The sequence below is a fragment of the Stylophora pistillata genome, chromosome 11 (assembly GCF_964205215.1).
Source record: "Stylophora pistillata chromosome 11, jaStyPist1.2, whole genome shotgun sequence".
Classification (NCBI taxonomy): Eukaryota; Metazoa; Cnidaria; class Anthozoa; order Scleractinia; family Pocilloporidae; genus Stylophora; species Stylophora pistillata.
Genome location: NC_142529.1, coordinates 25,339,927 through 25,358,617, shown reverse-complemented (window position 1 = coordinate 25,358,617; position 18,691 = coordinate 25,339,927). Strand labels below are relative to the sequence as shown.

Below are 18,691 nucleotides of genomic sequence, written 5' to 3'. Positions count from 1 at the left end.
GTAATGAAAAATATTGGTTTTACTTGGGGCAGACCTATTTTCTATAGCGATACAAATTGTCTATTGTTTGTCTGGTGTAATTGTTTCTTTGACATATTTCGCGTCTCTTTGTTCTAACAGAATGCAATTATAATATGATTAATCCACTGAAAGACTTCATTTTCATTCCAGCCATCTTTTAAGCGCCTTAGACCAGAAGGTAAACCGTCTCCACCGCAATTTTCGCCTCAAGCCGTGAAACCATAGTGTTGAGTGATTCAAATGAAATATATCTTTTACAGCTTACTGCTGATTTTTTTTTTTCGTCCGGTGGTTCACAAACACTGATGTGCAACAAAACCGTATGATACTTTGGACTAATGACCTTTTAACTTGATCTTTCACGTTAATAAACTTCACTCACAAAGACATGGTTTTCTGTTTCATTTCCCCGCGTTAGCAGGCTTCAAATCCGCGTTTTTTTAACCTTTGATCGAGAAAGCGCATTAAAAGCTCTGCTCCCGGGAAGACGAAAACCTTGGAAAGAACTTCCCTTTAGTCAATTAATAAAAAGTGTGTGGTTGAAATGAGCTCAAAACCACGCAGGGGAAGATTCCGAGTTGCAAAGACTTTATCTTGTTAGATTCAAACAAGTCTAATACATCTTCAAAAATTCGCTTTAAAGAAGCACTATCCAATTTAAATCTATTAAAAGAGAAAAATCATTTTCTTTATGCTGTCTTCAACGAAATACTTAAGAAACTGAGAATCTTGGTTGCGATTCTGGTTTGTTTTTTTGCACTTATTTAATTTCCTGAAATGAATCGTCGAATGAATTCCTTTTGCACGCGTGCCCGCCCAGACCAAGAGTTTGTCCTTCTCGTGTTTCACATAGGGCGTTTCCTTCGGTATATTTCCCATCCTTTTCGACTAAGACTAAATGTCACTGATGAAAACTAGAAATGTTGGAAAATGTGGCTCACTTACTCACGTTAAAACATTAACCATGAAAAGAGAAACCAATTGCCGTAATAACTGAGCCAACTTGAGAGAGAAATAAGCCGCACTGGTGTCTAACTTCTCGGATTATTTAACTCTGCGACAGTTGCAAAATCGAACTGTTGTTCTTTTACGGCTTTAAGATTAAATTAAGCACTTTTCTAATAGATCTTCTTCGGATAGAGCTTTTTTAAAAACGAAAGCAAAGGAGCAACTCCACAGAGGTGAAGAGCTTCTCGACAGATTTCCATATATCCTCTTTGTGTTTAAAACAAATAAACAAACGTAGTTTTAGTTCATGTAGTAAAAAATATCGAAATTCTGGTGAACTTGAAGCGAAAGGTACAATTTTAGCGACGCTTTTTTCAAACAAATTAAACTGAGCGGTACTCAGTTTATGGTAAAATTTTCCAAGCTTCCATGAAAGGAAGTTTAGACTTTCCAAAATGAAAATCATCTTCCTAGGGTTATAGACAACGAAATTTCCACAAAGTAATAGATATATGAACAGTGAAACAAAATTACGAGCTTAGTGCTCGCGTCGCCCTGAATGGTTTGGGATAGTAATATGTTGCTAGTAGGAACCTGTGCGTAAAGTTTATAGCGATGCTTTAAGGGACCAACTTAAATTACGACTTATTTCCTTGCAGAGAAACAGAGGGAAAAAAACTGAAAGTCTTAGTTTGTTAATATCAGCAGTTTGCAAAGGTAACTTTGTTTGCTTAAGCAAAAACTTCTCGGTTGAGCTTTGATGAGAAATTCATTCTTAGCTGGGGGCTTTTGCCTTAATCCAAGCAGCCTTGCGGATATACCCGACTCACTATCTCTGCGAATTAAAAAACCATGCAAATTAGACAGAGTTGTAACGCTTTGAACCATAGAAGAGGTGTCGCTAAAATACAGATTTTTTTTAAGGCACCTTCTTTAGTATCAAGAGGAGTTTGGGATTTAAGAGCGTCTTAATACATTCAACAAATTTTCACTTGGGTTAAAATTAGTTCGGCTTTTTTACAAGAAAGCGAGTCGCGCTTCGAAAATTGTAACAGAAGAACTAAAGTTCATCAAAATCACGAGCGAATGTAACAATTTAAGCCAAGTTCTACGGTCACTGGTCGAATTGACACCAAATTTTCATTCGTGTCACACGCGCGAGTAGAGATGAATTTTTTACGCCAATAAACAAACTCTTGTACTTTGAAAAATCACGCGCTGCCCACAGAATTAACCGGTAGACCTTCAGGAATCTAAATAAAATAATCCCTGGCAAAGCTTCGATTTCGAAAACCGATAACAAGAAATTCCCTTAACGCGGAATTTTGTGGGGTTACCTTGGAGGTAAACAATAAGCTAAACTGATAGCGGCTCTCTAAAGATCCTTACTATTCTCATCACAATTGAAGGTAGACTGACTGGCGCTAGCGCTCAGGAGGGTGAAAAAACATACCAAATTAAGCACGAATGCATACAATTTTCGATGAAAATGCTTGAAAACGTCATGACTTCGGCAAATTTGAAATTTTATAGCCTTCTGACGATCCTGTAAGAAAGTAGATTTTTCTTCTCGCTTAATTTTGCGTTTGTTCAGGTCAGTTGTATACCTTAGAAAACCGGTTCTATGTCGCCAAACTTTAAAAATTCACTTACCGACTTGCAAAACATTTCTGACAGCATTTTCTTCAAGAAGAGCCAGACCTCTCTGAAATGGCAGCCTTTTTGTATCGTTCTGAGAAACTGTGGCATGAAGAGACGAGTACATGCAAATGTCTCGCTCATTTCTTGGGAAAGACCAGTAGACCACTTTGAGTTGTACGGGCTCAGGTATCGGAGTTCCTTGTTCCTCTACGTGTTGGAAAGGAATATTTGCTGCCACACATTGAGCGCTTAAATCCAACAGAGATAAAGGCTGACTTTGCTGTATTTCACTGTGAAGTTTTTGAAATTTTGTCGGTTCCCGACTCAGAGAAGCCGTCCTCGGACGTTTGCGTTGTGTAGCCATCAGACCAAATGAACGCAGTCTATCGCATGCGCCGGCAATTCCACTATAAACACAATCACAAGTTTTCTGAAGAACAGACTCCCCACGTCGAACCCCTCTGGTTTTTACAATGAGATGCAAGATAATTCACGTTGTCAAAATGAAAATTTCGGCATCCGCTAGCAGCCAGCGTTGTTTTGCGAGCTCTCTCTGTGGGCTTGGAATAATCTGCTAGGAGAAAACAAAGCGATCTTGAGTGATAATATAGAACTTAACCGGCGTAAAGCTGTATTGAAGCTTAGCGGTCGCGCTCTGATCAACAGCTCGACTCTCCTCACCCTAATTGGCAGCTGGAAACAGGTTCTCTCCCCAGGGACTTTTCTAGTGGCACTGTTTTACGGTGTTTGTGTTCTTTCGTGTTCAGGTAGGGGGGAAGAAGGTTCTGCGATTTTAACGACTGTTTGAGGCTATTTTAACACCGCATCAAGGATCGATCGCTTTGTATGTCAAATCGAGTGACATTTCCAAAGGCCACATAGTTTACTTAGGGTTTGGTATGGCTCCCGTTTGGCCATGAGTGGCAGATAAACCGCTGGAACTGGCGACAGGCTGTCTACGAACCCCTGGCACGTGTAGGCCCTGAGTGTGTTGATTGACACATCTCTATTATTAAACGTATAATTAAATTAATAGAAATTTACATTGCGGACGTTACGTCACTTGAGTGTAGCGATTAAACGAAAACCCTGTTGGTCAAGACTCAGAGGCGACTATTCAACCTCCACGGCGGCAGAAGACGATATATCAAAAGAGACAGTATTTAGGCCTAGATAAGTTCATAAACATAGTAGTCCTAGTGGGGAATTTGTTGATATCAGGGAATTAGTGCCAGCGAGAGTCTATTGTGTGACAACTTCGTTGAAATTCGTTCCATTTAGTCGCCCCGGGAGAGTAGTGGCGTGTTTTTATGGACGGCTCACTGGCGCCAGTTCACAATGAACCCGGCATATGCATTTCAAATTTTAATAACCTGGTGTTTTAAGCCCATATTTGTTTACCAGAGGCGGAATCGCGGGTTTGACGTCTTAACGCTGCTGTGGTATCGATGCGAGTTGATGATTTTGGACCCACTTGACAAAAAGACGCGAATATCGGCAAGGTTTCGACGCGAAATCGAACGAAATCGACGAGTTTGGCCGCCGGAAGCCGGCCGACAAGCTGTCTGCAAGGGCTTATGACAGACCGATTAGTCGTTGTGGGGAGCGGGGGTGTTTTGTGATTTGGCGACATTCTGTCGCCGGCGACAATGGAGGTCTGAAGATTGGGGGTAATGTTGAATTTGCAGTATTTTGAGAATCCATGGATAGTCGATCAACTGATGGCTAGGGTATTGGCCTCCTGTGAATAGCGTATCTTGTGTTTTCGAAATGATAATTAGTTGAGTTAAAAAAAAAAAATTAAAAAAAGCTAGTCTTCGCTTCCTCATAAGATTTCAACCACCAAGCGCTGATCAGCAGGTACAATGTACGTCCAAGTTCTATTCATTTTGAAATGATAATCCCCTTTTAAAAGTCCTTTGGGGCGCCCAGAAATTGCTAGAGATTTAAGCGGTCCTTTTATGTTTTAAGTCAGCGACTGCGAGATCTTTATTTAGCGTTTAGTTGGTTTGTAGAATTAATAGGCTCTTGGATCACCCAATATCGTCGTTGTGGCGTTGAAATCAAATTCCGTGCGTTTTTCAAGGGCGAAAGAAAAGTGTCTGTACTTCAGTGTCTTCACTAAACAGCTTGAACATAAGTTAGGGTTTCCGGACGTGCTTTAGAACTACAAGTTGGTATTTTTACTGATATTTCAATACTTAACGAGACTGCAAATGGAAAATCTGACATAATGAATCTCGAAGAACTTTCAAGTATGTAATACACTCCATAAGCTATTTGTAACGCCTAAGTTTCGACGAAAAGAACTTTAGGAAGTAAGTAAAATATTTCTTTCATTTTCGAAACCTTATTGCCAGTTTGTTACATTCGTCGGTTATATGGCTCAGACTTAAATCGCGTACGTGAGAAATAAATCTTCAACACCGTACATTTCCGCAAACGTAACTCGGCTAGACTGATTTTCTCAGGAATTCTGTGCGGACAAGTTTGTGTTGAATGTTTGAAAAGAGAGCAGACAATCTCAATTTCGCTTTTATTCCGCGAGGATTTCATCATTTGTAGTTTAATTTCAGTGCCTTTTCTCGATCACTAACAAACAGCAAACACACACGTCTTAACTTAAATCTTAAATCTTGTACAATGCCTTTGCGTCATGTAACTTTTCGATGGCTACAGGGTACATAAACTGGTTTTTACGCGTTGCTTACCTTCAGTAACTGAGACCAAATTTCATAAGTTCAGGTTTCGTGCTTGAAACTAAATTGCTGTTTTATCAACTTGAATCGGGGGCCTTTTAGATACTTTTAAACTGGATGCTCTCATGGGATGGCTTGGAAACTTTTCATATATTGAGCTAAACTTGAAAGCTGTTTTACAGTTAATTAACGATTGTGTCACGCCTGAGATTTCGAACACTTAAGTAAGCACATCAAGTATATACGTACCTAAAAAGGAAATACAACAAGCCAGACATTTGTAAAGATTTCGTTTGAGTTTCATGCAAAATTTCTTCCAAAAGACTCTTATAAACTGCACTCTCTGAAATTATTTTTACCGTAGCGTTAAAAATGCTAAAAATTTTAGGCGGTGATGTGAAAGTTCTTCGAATGAAAGACTAAGTAAAATTTTTAATCTACTTACAATAGTTTAGCGCGCAAGTCAGCTCAGGTCAGATACTTCGGTATAATCTGGATTTCTTTCGGCGTTGGTAACAGCTGAAGGGGTCACCTAATGTCCTCAGTTTTTCCAAGTCTGTTTATCTTGGCTTTTGCTTGTGGCAACTAATTATTTTTAGTGCCTACCCCTGGATTGACACTATATTTATATTTCGCCGTGTGGGCAAAAGAAACAAGAGGTGTATAACACGCTGGCGAAGGTTTTGTTAGCTTGTATATATGGGTATGAAAATTGAGTTCCGGTCCCAGTTAGCTTGCCCGTCAATCTTGCGCAGCAAAAATATACATGATTTATTTCCCTCAGGAATGATTTTTGTTTTGGGAGGATTTCGAGTTTAGTTGCCGGTGAAACAATATTCGCGAGTTGCTAATTAGTTTGGGCAAAGCCCCGATACCCCCTGACCTAAACAATACGTAAGTTTACCGGAAAATATTCGTTATCCAGCATGCCCTATCAGACATTATGGCGAGGGTAAGATAAGCTTTCATTTGGTCTCGCTTCCTGATCGGATCGAAGGGCCACTCGATTTGCAAACTAATTTAAACAATTATGAAAACACGACCACCGAAAGAGGGGCAAATCGCACTAAATAGTGCATCGGAAATTTCTCTAATAATAGATTTTAATAACAAGTCATCGTAATCTCCTGGGTTCTAGGAGGCAGGCAAATCTGTGGCGGTGTTTAGTGTTTCATAGGCAGATGGCAGGAATAAATTATGCATTTTTGAAACACACGGTTTTTGTCGGGTGAATGCACTATCCGGCGTTATCAAAAGGTTTAAGGTTCATTTGAAACACGCACCAATTTTTTTTAAGGGAAAGAAATAGCATGTTTCCGTAATGTCTTTCCCTTAATAATGTAGCTAAGTCGTAAAACCCTGTTTGTCCAATTTTGAAGAAGCTATGCACGCAAGTTTTCAAAACGATTTTTTTACTAACCGATTCTAAAAGACGGTGCCTTTACTTCCAAAACAATTTTCTTTTCCGGTTCTTTTTTTTTTTTTTTTTTTTTTTTTCTGGCGTAGAACATCCGATCATTTTGATGCCTCATTCAGTGTCAAAGATGAACGTGACTGCGTGTGGATCATACCACCTTTTCGTTGAATAGAACGAGCCATTAGGAAGGGACATTTATGTTTAAACGAGAATCAGTACCCAGAGGCGATCACAAGACAAAAGACCTATTTACCGTCTTGTCATTCTCTTATTTCTCAATAGTTAGCCCCATTAGATCTTTGCGGGAAGTTTGCGCCTTTGTAAGTCCTTCTGATCCCCTTGGGTCTGGGAAATCGCTCTGCCATTGGACATTTGTGCGGTCGATAAGTACCTTATATACAAGCTCAATGATGACAATATCTTTATTTATCCACACATGTCATGACAGGCCGGGTTCAAGTAGGGCCAAATGCGGTCTTTGAACAATTGCGGGAGCTATTTCAACAGCGAATATGACAACAATGCTATGCTAAACAATAAAAGGAAACGTGCTGTTAGCGAGATCAGGGATCAACTTGTCGTTTAATCGTTGAAATAACCCCCTTGTTTGTTCTTCCCGTGTGCGCGCGAGACATACTGGCGCTTCGGTACTTAAAACTGTCACCGTTTGACTTGCTTTTCTTTTGATCAAGGGCCTTATCCCGTTAAACTTAAATCGAGCCTCATTCTTATTTTTTTTTATTGGAATGTAGGCGAAGAAATGCCCCTATCATCTTGACGATTGAAACCTTTAATTTCTTCTTTTTTTTTTCATCTCTTGCCCGTTTTCATTTTATACCTGATTACAAACTTGTTAGAGAAAAATCTTTGCCTCACAAAACTGAAAGTGGATATGTTTTCTGTTTCTTTTTCTTTTTTCTCTCTCCTGAGAGCCCTATTTTGACAGATTTTGCTGCAATAAAGCACGCAATTTCCACATAATCTCACATCTGAGAACATTCATAAAGTAGGGCAGGTTTTCTGGGGACGTTCCGACAAACTTTCTTGAACAAATTCAATTTTGAGAATGTAACTCCTATTGCGTGACAGGTCACCCTGCGGTTTTTGACAAAAGGGTCTTTGCGGTTGTGAATATCCTGGCGACTGAACATTATAATTTTCAAAATTCATATTCGTTTCATATGGTTTGTTTCTATTTGGTAACAGCAGTTTGAAATTCAACACCAAGTCCCCTATACATTAACATTTTGTTTAAGAGTTTTTGTTACTATGAAGCATCTTGTAAACTGACATTTTCGTCGCTTCATAAATTCCATTTTTGGTTTGTAGCGCCCGGTTAAAATTTTAGTACCAAATCCCTTATCGTGATTTTTCCAGAGAAGGGGAAAAAAAAAACAGGAGATCGAAGGGAATACGGTTACCGGAGCTCGTTACGGTCATTTCTTTAGTTTGATTATCCATGCTAGGGGGCCGATGAAAAGGAAATTCTTACAGAAAACAGACTACGCAGACTTACTGCCTTTTTGTCAGAATTCAGTGATGTTTTCAGGGACTTTGTTTTCAGTACAACATTTTGTTTTGAAAAGTGATGAATTGAAAATTTTCCGATGGTTAATTGGAAGTTATTGTTTAAACGAATGACTTTACTCGTTTTTTAGCTTTGTTTTGGTAACCTAGGAGACCAGAGTCGATATTTCGTGACTACATTTGCAAGTCAATCTACTTACGTTTATACTCAACCTTTTTTCTCTAAATGCTGAGTCATTTCTATAGAAAATTGAGAAAGTGCCGATGAATTGAAGTTTCCAGGGCGAAGATATCAAATTGTCGAGGAAAAAGACATTTGATCTCCACCTTTTAATAGTTTGAATGTGGGCAACAACGCCCTTTCTGAATTAAAATAGACAAATTATATCAAAGGTTGACCTTGGTATTCTGCGGTATGATTTGGGCAAATTGTAAACTCTAAAATAAAAATTTTCGAGGTCAATATCAATTTGCAATCGTTTTAATCTTGTCCAACTTTTCTCGTCCTGTTTTTTCTAAGGTTGTTGCTGCCTTTTTTCGGTTTTTTTTTTTATCTTTCTGAGGCTGTATTTTGTACCCCAATGCACAGCGTTAAGAAAATGATATAAATATTAAGGTATGGGTTATTTTGAACCTTCATTTAAGCATTTATGTGTTTATGATTGTTGTTTACCATTACTCACCGGCTGGATAGTTTGCAAAAAAGACCTGTCACAGCAAATTAAGCGTCGTCTACCACCAGTAATATAGACAGCGCTCAACCTTCTCTATCAGAAATGTTTCCCCTTGCAGCTCAAAAGGATACAGACCTGTTAAAAACACGGACGTGCCCTTTTATCAGCAGTGTTGTATATTATTTATTACAATCGATTACGTTTCAATTCTTTGGCCTCTCCGCCTTAGGAGCCCCTGCTGGGGTATTGTACCGCCCTCGATTATCAGTTGATTGTTTTAGAAATTTGGCGCGAAAACCACCGCCAGAACGGCGTCAGTTGTGACCGCTGATTCAAGGGGTGGGGTGCTTACGTCACGATCCCAGTGGTTGTAAATTCCTATTTCCTTTAAATTAGTATTAAGACAAAAGTGGGGGTCTATTCAATGATATTTTGGCATCCTCTTATCAAAATTTGAGTGGAAATTCCGTTTTCTTTCGTGCGAAACGTGCTTCAAATTCAAAACAGATCTTTTGGTTTGTTAGAACTGCTGACCTAGTAATTCAATGTGGACGTGAGTTGGAAATGGTGGTGAATTCTGGGGTATAGCTTTTTCGCGTCAAACACTTTTTGTTCATAGCTGAATAGGGGTGATGCGATTATAGAAAAGCTAGATAAAAACTTTCCAAAATAAGAGAATCACGATTCAGTGAAGAAAACCCAAAATCAGGCAGTCTTTTGTCACGAGGGTGAAATACGAGCGCAGGTGATTTTTCTTAAAGCGACTTTGCTACAGCCTTTGAATGGAATACGTGTTTTTTACAAACTTTATCGGCCCATTCACAGTAAGCATCACTCCTACTGTTGCCAAACAAGATATCACAAAACAGAAGACACCAGAGCGCGACATGGAGACTTTTAGGCGACGCGTTGATCTTAAAATCGTGTAATCGGTATTAAGAGAAAAGATCGCATAGCCTTCCTAAAGGACAACTGGTGACGCTTACTGTAAAATGCTAAAATATTCGAAAAGATCGATTCCTTTTCGTTACTAAGATTTGAAAATACTGAGATGAACACGCCTCTTTACTCGGCGATTTTCTTTCACGAAGCCTGTTATAAGTTACTGAATCGTGGTATAATATTCCTTGGACTCCATTGTTTTGACTGGTTTTGCGCACGCACGTACAAAGTTTGGAAAAAATTAAACTTATCCGGTCCAGAAATGAAACAATTAAACAAAGTAGATTTCTGTGCGACAAGAAAGGGAAAGGGCGCCTAAATAACATCACGTTTGTTGTGTTTCGTGCACGAGTTGCGCGCTACGCACGAATTTCTTTACGGCGAATCTGCGTGCATGGCGTAGACAAAACTGACCACATTCAGCGAGCTCTGAACTCGAAACTCATAAGTACCGTGACTTTAGTTATAAGCCATTAGAGGTGGTATTACTTAACAAAACCACAGATGTTCAGGTAAAGCCTTTGCTTGACAAAAGATGTAATGATTTGATGAATGGCTTGGCACGAACTAACGCGTGTGTTTGGCTTGTTTCGCAAGCTTCATCTTAAAGATGCAAGAAACGCAGAGAAAAGAAATTGAAAAAAAATTGGGCCTTTTTTCTTCAAGAGCGGGAATTATAAAGGAATTTTTTTTAATGTTTCTAGCCGGGGCATGTGTGCAAGTGCACCTTTGGTTAAAGAATAATTATTTTAATAATAGACATTAAGACATAATTTATGCGTTACGGGATATCACGGGATGCCATTTAGTTCAGTACTGGATAATGTCATAGCTAATTTCCTTTCTAGTTTCCAGATTTTCATGTTAGACTTTTATATTCACTAGATAAAGAGATAGTGATCTTTGCTGATGAACCGGAGGTCACTTTGTTTTTAATAGCAGGAATAGCCTGTGGGCTTACGTTTAACTACGGCCCCTGACTGCCTTCAATTCATCATTGGTGGTGAGTGGTAATTTAAAAAATCGTTAGTCTGGCAAAGTTCTCGTCAGCTTTTGCCTTGAGTCTTTCCCACATGGCTTATTGTGCTTAAATTTCAGTCGATGCTCTTCTTTATTTCTGTTTTTAGTTCCCAAATTCGAGTTTTTTTGTCCTCAAAGCCGGGGCTGTTATGGTACCACAGGTTTGGGTCACTGTTGTAAGCGGTCAGAGTCTGGCCATTCAGTGAATGCATGCATGCAGTAACCGAAGAAACATAAATAATGTGGCAGGAAAAAGAAGTTATGTTGTGTCAATCAGGGGTCTCAACGTTTCGGCAGGTTTCACAGCGCTCGTTCTCACATTACCGAAACTATGGAAAAAAGAAAGACACACAGCCGGGCTTTTACAGAGAAATAAACGCCTTGTAAATCACGGAATCATTTGAATGTTGATAATAATGATAGCTAAAGATCAGTAAAAACAGATACAGTCGAAGCTCTCAGAAAGGCTACAGAGTTAGTAAGAGCCGACACCCCTTAAAATTGCGTGTAAATTTATGCATTCCAATACGCGGAATCCGTCTGAAGAATACAAAGCCAGCGGTATTAAAGACACGTACAACCGAGAATTATGGGAATGGAGAGTGGCATGGTGTGAAAGCGAGCGAGTGAGACATGCATGCCCAGTAGTTTGTGTGTTAGCATTAAAGCTCTTATTTAAAAGCCTTTGTGGCTGACAACTTAACACCGTTTAAGCTAATGAAACTCTCCATTTTTTTTCATCTGATGCTAGACCTACCAAAGCAGATGCTGCTGATCTTATCGTATTTTACTCTGAATGTTATTCATGAGCGGCTTCACACCACTGTCTGTCCTTAGCAGTGGATAAGAAACTGGTTGTTTCTTCGACGCTCGAAACTATCGTCAAATCGGACGAAACTGCAGAAAATAAACACACTGATAAGATGGGAAATTACTCAAGAGGAGAGAATAAAACTGAAGGGTGCGACGATGACTGAGAACGGAGAAGGTTACAATGGATTATGGATATTATGAATGGATTATTATGGATTATGGGAATGAAGAGTTTGAAAAAAATTTAGGCCACAATTTTTACTCCCCTTCGAAGTTTGTTTTTCGTTGTATTTGCAGCAAGATTTGTACTTTCGTTCCATTTTCAGTAAGTTTATGTTTGCTATAAATGGAAACGGCAAAGAAGAAAATGAATTCTTATGACAACTTAGTTAAAAAAAAAAAAAAAGACAAAACTGACATTTGTTTTTCACAGTTAATGTAAATGTTTTCACTAAGTGTTCAAACGGGTGAAAGCCGCCGTTCATTTGCCGTTCTTTTCCTCTCTGGTGTGATTTCACGTCAGTGGTTGCATCGTTATTGCTTCTAGGGGCCGGTGCTACCTAGCATCGTGATTTCCTTTTGGGAATAGTCACGGTTAAAGATTCCTTTTTATGCTACATAGAATTGTTTGTTATCGAAATTTTTAGCTGAAGGAATTCCGCATTCTGCAGAATGGAAAATGCTTCGTTTTAAACTGCTCGAGGAAAATGAAAATTAGAGTCGGTTGTTTATACGAATTCTAGCTTAGGTTTCTGAAAATCGATGGACTTTAAGACTCCTTTGTAAGTAGGTTTCTCCATTGTTGAGTCGAATATTATAGGTCCTGTTTGTGTAAACGGATTGGTCAGTCTGGACGTGATGTTATTTGCAATAACACTCAAGTGGTATCAGTAGGTCGTGATTGGTCAGTTTCGGTCTGACAGTAGTATTATAATTTGGTTCTATCAAGGACTAACGCTCGAAACTTCTGCTTCAGAAAGTCTCTACTGTGGCCAATTTGAATTATCTTCTCAGTCAACAAGACCAAATTATGTTGCTATACTCCGCTTACTACTGTTTCTTTAGAAAGTTGTCTTCTTGATTCATTTGCTGGTAATGTTAGGTCGTTCTGTTCTGTTCGGTTCGTTTGTGGTGAAAATTTCTTAAGTAAGTCGTTTGTTTTTCATCCACTGTTATTTTGTCTTAACTTTTAGGTGGCTCTTCGCTAAATAGTTATACACCGTTCGCTAACGAAGAGTCCGCTACACGAATGAAATCATTCCGTTGCCTCATTTTAACGAACGAATGATAATGACTTCAATGGCAATGTAATACACTTATGAATTATTCCACATACCTTAACTATCAGAAAAATAAAACAGTCCCCCTTCTGTCGATGACCTCTTCACAAGCTCTTCGCGAGTATCGTAACGAATGAAGAGGAAGGAATCCAATATTGAAGCGTTATGTAATAGAAAAGGACGCTTTCGAAATTGAAATAGGTGGTTTAGTCTATTTCTGTTCAAGGGGCGTTCTCTGTATACTTTTGCGACGAATCAGCATTGCTTTTCTAGAAGTAATCCGAAACTTGCTTCAGCCTGATAATACATGGAGGGGCGGAGCTTATGCTTGCGAAAGTGGAAACTTCGCAACATACTTTCGCACTAACTTTACAACTACTGACTTACTTTTGTAGGCGGGAATATAGCTCTTCCGAAAACAAACCTGCTGAACTATCCTCATACAGTAAATTTTGCTAAACGATAGTAAAGGAGGAACAGTGGATCAAAATATGGAACTCTTAACTCCCCTGGACGTGTCATCTCACTGTTTAGGCACACTTAAGTTGTTGGCTTTTAAAGACCGCTGATAAGAGTCTATGGGTTATTTATCTTGTTATTTACTGATCTAGTCTATAGTTTATTTATCCTGATGAAGGCACAAATTAGCAGAGTAAAGGAAGAAACAAGTTTGAACCAAAATCATAAATTAAGATGACGTTTGTGATAAGAGGCCACCTCGAAGCTTTGTCGTGATCTCATCTGAAGGTCTTTGAAATGCGAGGTGATGGTTCTACCAAAGAGCGCGCGAAACCTTTAGTTTCATTATAAACTTGACATTGTCTTTTGATATTCCTCGATGAGGATGAATTAAGAATCAGGCAGAAAAGCCTTAGCTGTTTAATTTTTCTTTTTTTTATAGACTCGCGTAGATCGATAACGCGATTGTTTATCATTTTGATAGACCAGCAAAATATGTCAACACTTTCCGATACTGCAAAAACACTAATGATCAGTGAAATCAGTCTTAAACAAACGCTCTTATATGGCAGTTTGTCCAAACTCCTCAACTTTGTTGATGTGCTAGCCTCGAAAATAGCCTTTCTCGTAGAGAAATTTAATAGCACCTGTGACGCTAGCCTATCCGTGAGCTATGTTGCCGTTGTCCTTTATATGAATCACGTTAAATCATTCTCCGAGATTTCTCACTGAAACCACTGTCTGAAATATGTGTTACTTTTGTTTTGAAATCAAGCTATTTTGTCTGAATGTCAGGGGCCAAATATTGTTTAAAATATGTGGGAGATTCAAGAATGGTATTCTTTTCTTGCTAATGAACAACCGTCGATAACGGGAACTATTATCGAGAGCTTACAAGGGGTGTGGGGTTCATTTTCTCACATTTCCATTTTGTCCGTTGCTTTACGACACATGCATTCAACTTTTCCTCTGTTGAGATAGAGATTTATAATTTTGTAAACTTTCACTTTGCTTAATCCGTTCGAATTCAAAGAATTCAAGCACTCGTATTTCTGGTTTTAGAAGATGAAATGACAATGTTGGAACCATCATTGATTACGTTGTTAGTCACCAACTGCTATTTCACTCCCGAGTCGGCATTTCATCACAAGATTTTTCATTTCAACTGCCTTGTGACCACGCCAGAAATTTTGACATATCTGACAAAAAGTCGAGTCCCGGAGACGTGTTGTGCTACCTCTTTACTTTAATGATGCATTTTAAGTTTCAGTTTGATTTTCACTAATATTTCGCAATAAGTTTCAAGACTAAACTTTCAAAGAGCTGGACAACGGGACTCGTTAGAATTTAAGTGCAAGAGATGTAAATGTTTATCCAAATTGTCGTTTGTCCATGATATAACTTTGGATTGTACTAAATCAACTGATTGTCAGAAAACAAAAGTTTTTTTGTCATTTTGAAATCAATTGTTTTGTTAATTCTCTGTCTCCACCATGGCTTATTGACGATAAAAAATAGAACCTAGAAAGAGATCAAGAACTTGAGCCACGAGGTTTCAATAACTCTGTCACAAAAGCTAGGAAACAAAACACGACTGCGAAAATCTGAAAAACAGGATAGCTGAAAACCTTGACGATTTAAGGAGAAAAAACATTTCGAGTGTAATTCGAGTTACTTATTTGCGTACTGAGCTGTGTGTTGGTTTTGCCGAAAAATCTGCCTATAAAAACAAATAAAAATCTGAACATAAATAAAATACATTTAAATACGCCTTTACCCGTAGATCAACTCCGGTAAGTTTCACACATCCTGTGTAGGACTGTATTCCACAAAATGCTTATTTGGAATCTTAATTTCACCCATCAAAGCCAGCCATCGTATTAAGAATACCCAAATCTTTTAATTGCGAACGATATTTTTCTAAGATCAAACGCCGTATTATGATGATTGAGAATCAGCAGGCAAAATTTTGGCTGTACTGGATCCACGTGTGCAAAATTTAAGGTATTCAAAACATCCTTATGTGATGTGTTTCGGCCTGCTTTTGGCTGTCTTTTCTGCTTCCTGAGATGTCTTTATACTACAGATGTTCCGAAGGGAGTAGGTTTGCTCCTGAGTTGCAATTTCACTGGGCTAGCTAGGAGCTCAAACAATGGTTGATATTACTGCGACAGATTTGAAAAACCATATCTGAATAGTGTAGCGGCAGCTTTCAAAGCTAATACTCAAAAGTCTGTCGGCGAAACTATGTGTTTTGAAATCTCTTCAGCAGTAGTTTTGCTCAATTGTTTTTAAAAATATTATACAAAAAAATTGGGATTTTGTTGAAGTTTGGTGTTCGGCACTCCTCATAGTCAAAGAATTTAGGCGTGTTTTGTTATCTTACGGTGCGAGATAAAGAGAGAAAGAATCACAAAGTTTACTCACCTCAAAAACTAAAGATAAAAAAAGACAAATATTGTTTTCTGGATTCGGACGTAGACACGGCATCTATCAGTGTGATTGAATTATCCTTTAGCAAGTTTGTGTTTACTGTTTAGTTTATTCCTATGAAGTTAAAAGAATTCAAGTAATTTATATTTTGCCCTAGTCCCAATATTGTAACTCGTGAGAGTTTGATCATCTTACTCCTTGCTTTTCCGGTAGAAGTTTGTCCAGCAATAGACGTCTCAAAAAATATGTATTTGTAAAGTATCCCAGATCGATCAAGCGTGTTTTCATTTAGTGAAACGACTGAAACTTGCTAAGAAGGCTATCCAAGTAATGAAGGTGTTAACATGTATTTTTGTGTGTGTGTGTGTGTGTGTGTGTGTGTGTGTGTGTGTGTGTGTGTGTGTGTGTGAGCAGATTTTTCGGAAAGACCGACACATAACCCATTCTTGGGAAATTTAGGGCGACCCCATAGTGCAAGCTTAACCTTTTACAACAAGCTGGCTTAGTGTTTAGACCGTGCGAGAACTAATGCAAGCACGAACACTGTACTATGCTTCTGTGAGAGGCAAGATTACCTTTTCTCTTTTAGCTACAAGACATTTCCTTAAAAAGTAGAGGAAAGACTTTTGTTTTATATCATTGTAGCACCCTTTAACGGAAAAGACTGTTTTTTAACTCTCATTCTCTTTGTGGGTTAATGTCTGGAAGTCACAAGGATAATTTCTGTGTAATTCACTTTTGGGAGATTAGGAATTATTCTTTGCAATTTAGCGTTATAATATTGTGCCTGGTTTTCCTGGGGTATACACTTAGACATTCTTAAGTTCAAAATGAAAGCAGCCCTACTTTTCCTTGGGAGTGTGCTCTAAACAGACATCTATTCCTTAGATCAAATTCCAAGGCTTTGTTACAACGGGTGATTCCGGTAGGAATGAGCCTAGCAATATTCAAATTTTGGACGTTGATGATGCCAGCTTATGGTTCAGCATTCTGTCTTCTCGACAAGATACTCTCTTCAGTCTTAACATACAAATTTACTAATCTTAGCAACTCACGAGTCTTTTTTCATTCCTTTAAGAGATTCAATTTTGTTTTATTGCGAAATAATGATAATTAAAATGATAACAATTCAACGTGATAGTTTGGGGCCGACCAAAACATACATGGTGTTTCAATTCATGCCCAAATATAAATATTTAGAAACTTTGAGGAGGTCTATTTTTTGACCAAAAGGAAAAAAAATTGCTTCGTTAGGGGACTTACGTAAACTTGATAAGCTTTAAATCTCGTTGATAACGAACACTGGATAATACGAAGTTACTTTAACCACAATAATGGTTCATCGACCCTTGGCGAAGAACTCGCTCAGTTTAAGCACCTATATGGCAAGAATTTAATAAGTATTCTTACTAACTACTGCAGATGTTTTCATAGTTCCAAAGGTAACTTACATCACCAAGGCTCCTGAATGCGTGGGTTCAGTTTTACGCGATAAGCGCTCGCCAATCCAGCCGTGTTTGTTGTAGGTTCCGTACAATACCTTCGCGGGGGTACACCATCCACGACTTAAGAGATCCCAGGTCGTATCATTAAGTTTTTAGATCTTTGACAATTTTCGCTTCCCACCTGGGGGGTAACAAAACGATTTGGACCTTTCTCAATTACAAAACGGTTAATTACGCTATTTTTCAAAGAAACATATCGCGAAAAGGCAGAAAAAAGAATAAGACACCGGACATGAAAAGTTTCAGTATTATTTTGCAGACTCGTGCGATCGAATGAATATTATTCGCTAAAAATAATATATACATCATAACAACGGACACGGACAAAGGCAATTTAGAGGCTTTCTCAAACGGAACAATATTGAATCTGTTAAGAGATCGAGAGAGCCTTTTTTTGTAGACTTAAATATATCATTATGTTCACGAAACCTTTTTCTTTACGGGCAACGCAGGGATTTGCATAACAAAAAGGTAAATTGCACACACAACGTTGTTGAACTAGCTTGTTTGTTTGCACAGTGAAAATCAACCTTCGCCTCTCGGAAAGATTACGGAAATAAGATTAACTTGCATGTGCCAGTCTTGAAAATTGTGAGGGAGACCTCTGGTGTTAACGAAATTTTTCGAAGGCAATTTAAGACCATTTTACAACTAGTACCTGCAATTCCATTTACATACACAGAGTTGTATTAATGCAAGGACGTTGTCTTTGTTTCTTAACCACTCGTGATGATTTAACTTATAAAATGGTAGAAATGTTCGAGGCGTGCTAGTCATTTTTCCCCAGCTGAAAACCTTTTATATACATCTACACAAATATCCCGCAAAAATGTAAGCGATTTATCTGTAAAATCAGCCAGTACTCACCACTGTTTTTTTTTCATTGTCCGAAACTGAGGCATTTTATACATGGTAACAGGCGAATATTACAGAGAGAAATTTTCAGCTGAAAATTACTACAAACATAAACAACATATAGAACAAAATCGAGGCTTACTGACCCAAAATTCTAAAGTGATAAAAGTCATCGAAGGTTTAAGTTTATCTTGGTATATCGATCTTAGAGTAAGTGAGGCCAAATATATATGTAAAACAGAGATTGCGGCTAAAAACGCGTTTAGGGATTTAATTCGCAGTAGAATTGTAATGTGCGATATAGTAAAATCGTTGCTAAATTACTTCCACCTTTTCTCCAGTTATCCTAACCATTAAAACACGTGTTACAAATTTTAACTTAGGATTATACTACGGCGGCTTTTGCATTAGCCAGCGCAGGTTGAGAAAATGCTTTACCTTATTCGTGTTTCAAGTT

General features: G+C 38.3%; 1 protein-coding gene and 1 long non-coding RNA gene across 7 annotated transcripts in view; one reads left to right on the top strand and one right to left on the bottom strand.

The window, feature by feature from the left end:
• LOC111324078 (zinc finger SWIM domain-containing protein 5) overlaps window positions 1-18,691 on the bottom strand; it is a 22,434-nt gene extending 3,743 nt beyond the window's left edge. The window contains exons 1-3 of one of the 6 annotated variants that reach the window (XM_088739349.1): window positions 18,673-18,691; window positions 8,937-9,062; window positions 2,623-3,181 (exon numbers count right to left, since the gene is read on the bottom strand). In XM_088739349.1, the coding sequence (XP_088595475.1) occupies window positions 2,623-2,974 (352 nt within the window). In that variant the 5' untranslated portion in view covers window positions 2,975-3,181; window positions 8,937-9,062; window positions 18,673-18,691. Of the gene's footprint in view, window positions 1-2,622; window positions 3,185-3,291; window positions 3,528-5,321; window positions 5,461-5,754; window positions 5,904-8,936; window positions 9,077-18,672 lie in introns of those variants that run through there. The other 5 variants (XM_088739350.1, XM_022927575.2, XM_088739351.1 and 2 more) reach the window with 5 other exon arrangements.
• LOC111324086 (uncharacterized) lies at window positions 9,228-13,078 on the top strand. The gene is made up of 3 exons (XR_015993406.1): window positions 9,228-10,381; window positions 10,755-10,872; window positions 11,641-13,078. It is a non-coding gene; the product is annotated as an uncharacterized LOC111324086 (long non-coding RNA).